Source organism: Penicillium paradoxum (assembly GCF_028828445.1).
Source record: "Penicillium paradoxum strain IBT 22861 chromosome Unknown utg000007l_segment0_segment0, whole genome shotgun sequence".
Lineage (NCBI taxonomy): Eukaryota > Fungi > Ascomycota > Eurotiomycetes > Eurotiales > Aspergillaceae > Penicillium > Penicillium paradoxum.
Window position 1 is genome coordinate 6,547,337 of NW_026643185.1, and position 10,355 is coordinate 6,557,691.

Genomic DNA, 10,355 nt, shown 5'->3' on the forward strand with positions numbered 1-10,355 from the left:
TTAAAGCACCGTTCTGATTGGGGGATAACAAGCCGGACCGTGAGTCAACGTGATTCACGGGGTATAGCAGTCTGCACGCCTGTGACTGACATTGCATAAGCACTGTGCTTACAGCGAATGATATGGAGTCGTGTACTCCGCAAGAATATTTGCGTAAAGTTTATCGCTCGCCTTGGGACTGAGGGCCTGCACTTCCTGCATGTCAGCCCAACCACCCACACCCACGCAAGTCAAGTCAAGTCGTTTTGTCCAACTCTTAAGTAAGTTCGTGAAGGAAGATGCACGTACTCTGTACACAACGGAGTATTCTGATCAAAGCCGCCTGCATAATCCCCGGTGATCCAGTAATCGGTACGGAGTACTCCGTACTCCGCAAAGAGGAACGCGCCCACGGCGACCTCGGACTTAGTTGAATGCCCAAGGAGTTCTGAGCTGCCATCACCCGCTTCGTAGATGCGGGGGCCGTGAATAGTCGAATCGGACATCATACTAAACAAGGCGGTCGAATCTCACCCTACCTGGAACTTCTCTCGGGAGACTACGGAGTACTCCGTATTGAATTGACAGGGGGCCAGAGTGCCGCTTGGGTCTTCTCCGTCGGACCCCAGACTGAGCAGACCGGTATTGATTGACACTGTTCTTGTGTTGTCTTATGTAGGTATACCGCTTGTTTGCCGAGCAACACCATGACAGATCCAGCAGGGGCAATGTCTCGGTCTAAATTGGTGCGTCGATTCACAGATGAAATCAAGGAAGATTCGAATCTAGCTTCTCAGGTCAAGTCGTACCAAGATGATTTGGATACGGAGATTAACAAACATGAGAAATCACGGATCGATCGTATCTATTATGATCAGCCGCCGATCGAGAGGTATGTCGACAGGGAACGGGCAAAGAATCAGTGCATCAATAGAGTGAAGGCTGAAAGTCCTCGTCCAGTTCTTCTAAAGGACTTGAATTCGCACGTCAAACGCTTCAGTCCAAATGCGAGGAGTTCTTCAAGTCTCTAGAGGAGAGAGCAGAAGCGAGCAAGAGCAAAGCAGGACTCTCACGACTCTTGCATCGAAATGCGACCGAAGAGAAGCTGGCTATCCATATCCGCAAACGCGGGGAGCTCACGGTAAATCAAATTCATTCAATTCTCGATGAGGTGGAGGCTGAATGGACGAAATCGAACAGCAAGGTAAGTCTGACTTGAGTCAGATGTTTAGACAATGTTCAGACAGCTGACGGAGAGTTTGTAGGCGGCGACCAACTTCGTGAAAATATGCCACTCCCTCAACTCCCACAAGCAAATCTTCCAGTGTTTCCCGAGTCAAACATCCTACACATCTACCTTGTGTGGTGCTATCACGATGGTCATTCAGGTGAGGCTTCCCGGGCATGAACAAACTGGATGCCAATTAGTCTCATCGATGATCTCATAGGCCTCAGTCAACTATTCGGCTATTGCAGAATTGTTGTCAGGTTATGTAGCAGAGCTGTCAGACACCATCGCTATTTGTACCCAGTGGCTCGATCTCTATGCAAACCCGGCCATTCAAGCACGACTGTCCGATATCTACAAGCAATATTTTGATTTCTTTGTCAACGTGGCCATCTGGTACATGAAACCGAAAGCGTCGAAATGGCTCGACTCCTTCAACTCGAACTTCACGACTAGCTATAAGGAAGTGGCAGAAACGATAAAACGCTCCATTCAGAATATCCGCGATCAGGCTGCAGTGGAGAACGCATGGCAGATAAATAGACTTGGTCTGTCGGTTGGCCACTTTGAAAAGAGCTGCGCCGCGTGGGTGAACGAAATCCGGAAAGAGAAGAACGAGGCCGGGGCGACAATGCGGACCTTGTTGCTGCAGATGATTGAACGCAGTACGCAACTTCAGATATCCTGGACAACGATTGCTTTCTAACATGTCTGGAATGTCCACAGTGGATATGTGGGAGGAACGCTGGGAACGTGGACAGTTGGAATATCAGCACGAGACTGGAAGAACGATAACAAATGGAGATACAACTATCAGGGATAAAGAGCGCGCACAAATTGCCGATGTTCCCTATGGGATCAAGCGGTCTGAGGCCGAAGACGTCTGTCGACATCTCCAATCACTGATTGATCAGTTGGGAGGCAGCGATGGAATCAAACTCGCGATCCAGGCAGGACGCCTCATTGCAGAGCCTACCATTGTCCGAATCCTAGGTCATTGGACACAGGCTACCTCGGGCGATGCGCTCATCCTTTGGATCATCAGCCCCTTTGAAAGAAGCCCGCAGACTAGCGCGCAACTGGCTGCCCTCGGCGTGATTTGGACGGCAATCCGAGCTCGTGCACAATTCGTGTCGTATATCTGTCAACGGCCCCACTATGGAACTATTCCTGGCTTTCACAATGTCGAAGACAAAGCCGGCGCCATGGCGATGGTTTATAGTTTGATCTGCCAGTTGCTGCAATTTCAGTCGCACGATGATGCAGTGTGTATACAACCAGCGATGCTCGATCAACTCACGCAGCCCGGAGAACGGTGGGTCACAGGCTTGGTGCTATTGAGATACCTGCTAGAGAACACACCTAGTCTGCGGTACTGTATTATCTCTGGAATCAACCTGCTCGAAGGGGAAGCACACGACATGTGTCAGGAGTTTGTGAACTTGATGTTAGCACATTCTAGGAATGCTCAGTGGGCACTACGAATTCTTTTTACAACTTCGGGGAAGTCAATGGTTCTCGATAGTACTTTGGGCAGAGAGAGCAAGGTATTCTCAAACAACACTTTCCGTCGGATGAAAGGGAGAAGGTTGGTATCCGATGGTATCCAAATGTCCAGTGAGTACCTAGGGGCCACATGAATTAGACTTCCGCAGAACCTAAAAAAGCCCAACCCAACTTAGGTTGGGTTTTAGGGCCATATCTTCGTACCGGGGTTGGGTCCAGGTTATGACCTTCGACCCGGCTAGGTTAGTAGGGCCCTAAGTTAGGTTATAAATAATATAAATACCTTAAATTATAGGATTTATAACTTATATAGATTTTCCCTAGACTTCCGCACGCACCGGAATTAGGTCGGATATCCCAACCTAGCACTGGACCTAGGTTAGGTCCGGTGCTAAACCCCCTGACCTAGGCCTATACTAGACCTAACGTTAGGTTTACCAGATAACCTAACAAAACCCTAATTGGACCTAACTTTTATATAATTCTCTATATAAAGTGTTACGAGCCAGATCTTTAAAGAAAGAGTGCAATTCAACGAAAATACTAAGACAGAGAAAGAAAGGAAAAGAGGAAAAGAAAACTCGCTGTCGCCGAGTTTTGGAGAGTCTTCGAGTTATAAACCTTACAAACCTCGGACCCACTCTATAATAGCTATAGTCACGTGACTTAGTTTCCTATCTACGATCGTTATATACTCCCCTATCTAAATTGTATTTAGTCCCTAAATACTAGCTTATCGTTATCTTCGTGATCCTATAATAACTTATCGCTTTCTATAGCTTTAATCTAGTAGTGTAGACGTACTAGGGGTCCGGGCTTTATAGGATATTTCTTATAGAATTCCTTAACCTTTTCCGGTACGTTTTTTAGATTACCTACTAGATACTACTATAAGTCTATATTATATCTTACCTACTCTACTCGGTACTAAAGCTTCCTATAATATATAGAAATATCTAAGATCTTACTAACTTCCTATTTATTAGTTTTATTTATCGTAATAGGTAGTATTAGATCTTTATATTACCCCTATAGTAACTTAGTCTTCGATACTTTATATAGTTTACTAAGATAGAAAATAGAGTATATTTTTATCGATCCTAGGAGATCTAACTTATATAAATTCCTAACCTTCTCTATAATTATATATAGTTTACTTATAGAGTAAGATTAACTTCCGGCTTAGTCTATTAGGTAACTAATCCTTTATTATAATAAAAACTTAATCTCTTATTCCGAAATCCTCTTTCTAATAATATTTATTTATTTATTAGATCTAAAGTTTCTAGGATTTATTAATTTACTTCTTTATTTTAGACTATATATTTTATAGTTATAAAAGTATATTTATTATATCTTACTTATTAGTAGAGATATACTTAGGATCTTTTTAGTTAAAGATTATTATAGGCTCGTACCCTCTTTTTATAAAGAAAGAAGATTTCTTAGTAGTATCTTATAGTAAAATAGATACTATAAAGTTAATTATAGGTAAAACCTCTAACTAATTATCTTAATTTAGTTTTATATATAGATAAAGATACTAAGCTATATACTAATTTATAATCTTACTCTAGCGATTAGTTTAAAGATAATATATAATTAATAGTTTTTTCTTAATTCCTAGTATTTAATAGAACTCTATCTAAAACTTAGAGATAAACTATCTACCTCGATCTAATATAATAGTCTTTAGTATTCTTAAAATATAAATAATATAGTCTATAAAGAGTTAGACTATCTACTATATATTTATATCTTTATAATAAAGAATCGAGATTAGTCGCTTATTTAGATAGTCTATAACTATAAATACTATATTAAAGCTATATTAATCCTTTAGAAACGATCTAAAATCTATTAAAATATACTACTAAGGTTAATTAAGGATAGGTAAAAGATAGAGAAGTCTAGATATCTTATCCCTCTATAACTTCGTTCTTTTATATACTAGATAGTTATCTACGTATCGTTATATATTATTAGTCTATCTAGGCTAATAATAATAGGCGGAGACTAGTTTTTTTATTTTCTTAATATCTAGATATACAACTAGAGACTAATAATAGATTTTATCTAATAACTAAGTATATAGATCCTCTTAATTAGATACCTCTAGCTTATTATTAAATAGTAAGAGTCCTTCCTCTAACTACTAGTAAAGATCCTCTTTATTTTATATCTTTTATCTTAACTCTTTAAGACCCGTATCTATATAGTTTACTTATTTTATATAGTTAACAATCTCTTCTATAGCTATCTATATTAGCGCTAATAAGATAGGGTAGATACCTTCCTTAAGATAATTATAAGGGAGTAGAGTAACGAACTTACTTAGACTTCCGTAGAACCTAGAAAAAACCTAACCTAACCTAGACCTAACCTAACTTAGGTTAGGTTTTAGGGCTATATCTTCGTACTAGGATTAGGTCTAGGTTATAGCCTTTAACCTAGCTAGGTTATTAGGGCCCTAAGTTAGGTTATAAATAATATAAATACCTTAAATTATAGGATTTATAACTTATATAGATTTTCCCTATATATTTAAGTATTTACTTTACGATCCCTAATAGGTATAACTATTTTTTATATAGAATTATTTTTTAGTAGATCTAGGAATATTAATATTATAATACTAATAGATAAATAGTATACTAATAATTAATATCTAATTCGAATATATATAATTATTATCCTCTCGAGTTTTCTACTTTTTTCCTAAGCTCCGGATCTAGGTCGCCTTAGAAGGTATTAGTAAATTAGGCCTAGAATTAATATCGATATTAATTAAAAGGGTATTATCCTTTTAGATACTATTCTTTTACTTTTTTATATTACTAATTAGTTTAATCTTAATAATCTTAAGACCGACTACAGGCACACTATTTTTACTACCGGCACACTATTGACTAACCCGTTTTAGGATATTTCCCGCTAGCCATAATTTATTCATAGACTATCGTATTTAATATAGTACTCCCTTAGTATTTCGGACAGTACCCGAATCTTATCAGGGCACCCTATCGCGAATATAGAATCTTACACGCCATCTATACTATCATACAAAAATGAAGCTATTCCCAGATACTGATTTAATCGAGTTTTTTCCTACTAAAAAAGGGGGTTTAGTATAAAAATGAAGCTATTCCCAGATACTAATTTAATCGAGTTTTTTCCTACTAAAAAGGGGTTTAGTGTAAAAATGAAGCTATTCCTAGATACTAATTTAATCGAGTTTTTTCCTACTAAAAAGGGGTTTAGTGTAAAAATAAAGCTATTCCTAGATACTAATTTAATCAAGTTCTAGTATAAAAATAGAGTTTTTTTCTACCGAAAAAGGGGGTTTAGTAATATAGGGTTTAACTAGTCATATAATTATAAAATAGCCTCTATTTTAGGAGATATGCTTAATCGATAGATCTTAGCCTACCGCGCTCCTAACCTCTAGTGCTTCTATCTATACCTTATTTTTATACCTTTCTACTTCTTTATAGCTATAGACCCCCCCCGAAATCGTCCAAATTAAGCCCCCTCGAGCCCCCGAGCTAAAGCTATCCCTTACCGATACTATACCCCTATTTAACTCTACTATACCCGGAACCACTAAAGAGCTAGTAATAGATTTTATAAATAATTAGGCTATACTACTTAGCTTCGTCCTCTCTACTAAGACCTCGAATCCTCGTATAGTCTATTTCTAGTATACTAAGGGGCGAGAGTATCGTAACGATCGCTCGCCTAAGTATAGGCTTCGTAGGGCTTAGAATTATAATACTAACTACCCCTTTTATAGTACCCTTACCCTCTCGGGAAATAGGGTTTAGCGTATTAGAATTATAGATCCTAGTTATAATTATAGTATTATTAATATAGCTACCTCGATTATCGCCTATAGGCGAGAATTATAACTTATCTCCCTATTCTTTAATACTTAAGTTATATAGGGTACTACGAACCGTCTTATCCTTACTAGTATCTAGCTCTTTACCGAGGAATAAGGCGAGCTATCCTACCTTTAACCCCGGGATATTACTAACTACCGGGCTAAGCTTAGTCTTACTAAGCTTTAAGGTCGTACCCCGGTATAAACCCTTTTAATAGACCTTCCGAAAGATAGTAGTTAGATTATATAATATAAAGTTAATATATATAATAACTTACTTAGTTATCTCTTTTTAATATATTTAACTAGCCTCGAGTTACTATAGGCCTATCTATATATTATATAGATAGACTATATATATAAGATTAATAAGTAGAAGATACCTCTACTTAATATTATTAGAGCGTCTTTAGTTAGTAAGACTTTTTACGTTACCTAGGCCTTTATAAGTAATAAGCGATAGGCTATATACCGTAAAGTACTATACTAGCTATATAATATTTATATAGCTATTAGTACTAATAGTAGTATCCTAACTATCTCTCGCTTAATAACTAAGTTTATCCCCGAAATTATTATAGCTTCTATTTTAAGAGTTAATCTTAATTAGGATAGTCGTACTACTATTATTTAAAGTTAGCTAGAGAGTAATTACCCTAAGAGCTTTTTACTAAGTATATTAAATATTACTCTATTCTTAGTTCTATTTATAGGGATTAAATAATCTTATTATAGTCCCTAGACTATTATAATAGATAAGGAAAACGTACTATAGAATACTATTAAGAATATAGTATACTATATCTACTATCTCTATCTAATTTACTAAGCTAATACCTTAATTTTACTATTATATAGGTATTTCTAGTATCTAAAGCACTCCTTTATATTTAGTATATTACTTATAATATTAAATACTATAGACGACTAGCTATCTATAGCTATCTCTATTAGTACCCTTCTAAGCCCCCCTAAACCTATACCGTAGATAGTATTAGTAAGAAGATTAATACTATCTAGTAATAAATAAAGGCTAATTAGTATTTAATCGTATTTATAAGGGTAGAGGGTAATAGTAAGAGGGGTTAGACTATTTATATAGAGACTTAGTAGGCACGCTTCTAAGAGAAATATAGGTACTACTTAGACCTTCTATAGTATATCGATAGGGAGTAGATATAGGGCTACGGTAAGTACTTCCTACGTTACTATACTAGTATATTTTTATACCTAGATAAGACCTTAACTTCTCGGATAGAAGCTATATATAACTCCTTAAAGCGAGACCTTAATAACTCGACTAAGGATCTACTAGCCCTAACTACTACCTTTAAGATTACGATAAAACGCTATACGTTAAATATCCGTCGTAAGATCTATACGTAGAGGTTCCGGAAACTATATAATATAATACTAATTTTTTATAATATTAAAGGGCTAGTATCTAAGTAGGCTATTAAGAAAATAACTCGAGTTTTTAACTACTATTTACTACTAAGTATAGCTAGTATACTAGCTATTCTAGTAACCTACTTATATAGATCCTCGGGAACTAAAGGCACTCTATATATCTATCGTATATTCGAAGTTTAGAAGAGGGGTAAGAGCCTCTCTTAGATAGACTTCTATCTATATTACTAGATCTAACCGTTAATACCGGGGGTATATAACCGAGGCCGTAAGCGGTAAGTTTAAAATCTATATATTATATACTCTCGTAGTCGGCCTATATTAACGTAGATAGTATTATTATAGATAGTATTATTATAGACGGTATTATTATAAATAGTATTATTATAGATAGTATTATTATAGCTAGTATTATCGTAGCTAATATTATCCTCCCGAGTATCCTAGCGTTTTAAGAACTTAACCTATCGAGAGCTTTCCTAATTTAAGTATATCCGATAGGAAGAAGCTATAATCATCCGACGATTAGGGCGGGCACTAGCTAAGAGGCGTTATAATAACTAGACCACTTAAGGGGAGATAATATCTAAGGATAAAATAGCGGTTAGCGAGGTTATAATAAGGGGTAATAGGCGGGGATAGGGACGGGGATAGGGATAGGGAGGTAGGCTAGGACCTATTAATTAAGAATATCTTATAAATTAGAGGTTATTTTAAGAGTTATATATAGTATAAATTTATAGTAAGTAAGCTAGGCTAAGATCTATCGATTAAGTATATCTCCTAAAATAGAGGCTATTTTATAATCACGTGACTAATCAAACCCTATATTACTAAACCCCCTTTTTCGGTAGAAAAAAACTCTATTTTTATACTAGAACTCGATTAAATCAGTATCTAGGAATAGCTTTATTTTTGCACTAAACCCCCTTTTTAGTAGGAAAAAACTCGATTAAATCAGTATCTAGGAATAGCTTTATTTTTACACTAAACCCCCTTTTTAGTAGAAAAAAACTCTATTTTTACACTAGAACTCGATTAAATTAGTATCTAGGAATAGCTTTATTTTTGCACTAAACCCCCTTTTTAGTAGGAAAAAACTCGATTAAATTAGTATCTAGGAATAGCTTCATTTTTACACTAAACCCCCTTTTTAGTAGGAAAAAACTCTATTTTTGCACTAGAACTTAATTAAATCAGTATCTAGGAATAGCTTTGTTTTTGCACTAAACCCCTTTTTAGTAGGAAAAAACTCGATTAAATCAGTATCTAGGAATAGCTTTATTTTTGCACTAAACCCCTTTTTAGTAGGAAAAAACTCCATTTTTGCACTAGAACTTGATCAAATCAGTATCTAGGAATAGCTTCATTTTTGTATGATAGTATAGATGGCGTGTAAGATTCTACATTCGCGATAGGGTGCCCTGATAAGATTCGGGTACTATCCGAAATACTAAGAGAGTACTATATTAAATACGATAGCCTATGAATAAATTATGGCTAGCGGGAAATATCTAAAAAGAGTTTAGTCAATAGTGTGCCGGTAGTAAAAATAGTGTGCCCGTAGTCAGTCTTATAATCTTAAGCTTTTCCTCCCTCTCTTTTTTTATAATCTTAATTTCTTCTTAGAAAAAGAACTTCTCTAAAAGTCTTAGTTCTTACTCTTCTATATTAAATCTAGTTATATAGAGGAATATTATTAGATCTTTAATAGTATAGGACTTTATTCTACTATAATAGTAATAATAAATATTTTAAATAGTATTAAATAGATATTTAATATTTATATTAATTATTAGAAAAAAGAGTATATTATAAATAAAAGCGGTAATTACTAAAAAATAAATATAGTTTTCTTTTTAGAATATAAGTAAACTAATATAAATAATATCTATCTAAATAAGTAAACTTTTAGTATATAAGTAGATTTTAGACTTACTATTATTAAAATATTAAATTATTTTATCTAAGACTATTTAGAGAGGTATTTCGCCTTTATCTAATATATTATTTAGCTTTATACTTAAATAAATAATAAACTATAAACTTTTTACTTCTAAGTTAGTAAAGAGAAGCTTCTTTTAATATAAAATTAAGACTTTTTAAAATAATTTTTAATATATATTATACTATTCTTAGTCTTAATTACTAATTAAAAAGAATTTAAATTTATTTATAAATATAAATATAGTACTAATTATATATATATACTTTTAAATATTATTAGTCTAGAAGTAATACTTATTAAGCTTTATATACCTAGCTTTAAGTACCTATAGTATATCTTTTTTCTATAGAACCCGTTTACGTTAGAGCTAGATTATTAAATTTTTAAGATAGTAAAATAAT

The 10,355-nt window shown here is 34.8% G+C and overlaps 1 protein-coding gene across 1 annotated transcript; it reads left to right on the top strand.

Moving 5' to 3' along the window:
* Window positions 1-686: 686 nt before the first annotated feature.
* N7457_009884 (uncharacterized protein) lies at window positions 687-2,785 on the top strand (the record flags this gene model as incomplete). Its single annotated transcript, XM_057180927.1, is given in 7 exon segments — window positions 687-871; window positions 940-1,183; window positions 1,245-1,367; window positions 1,428-1,872; window positions 1,934-2,643; window positions 2,660-2,714; window positions 2,733-2,785. The coding sequence occupies 7 exon segments, from the start codon at window positions 687-689 to the stop codon at window positions 2,783-2,785; spliced, it is 1,815 nt and encodes a 604-aa protein (XP_057029313.1).
* Between the last annotated feature and the right edge of the window lie 7,570 nt (window positions 2,786-10,355).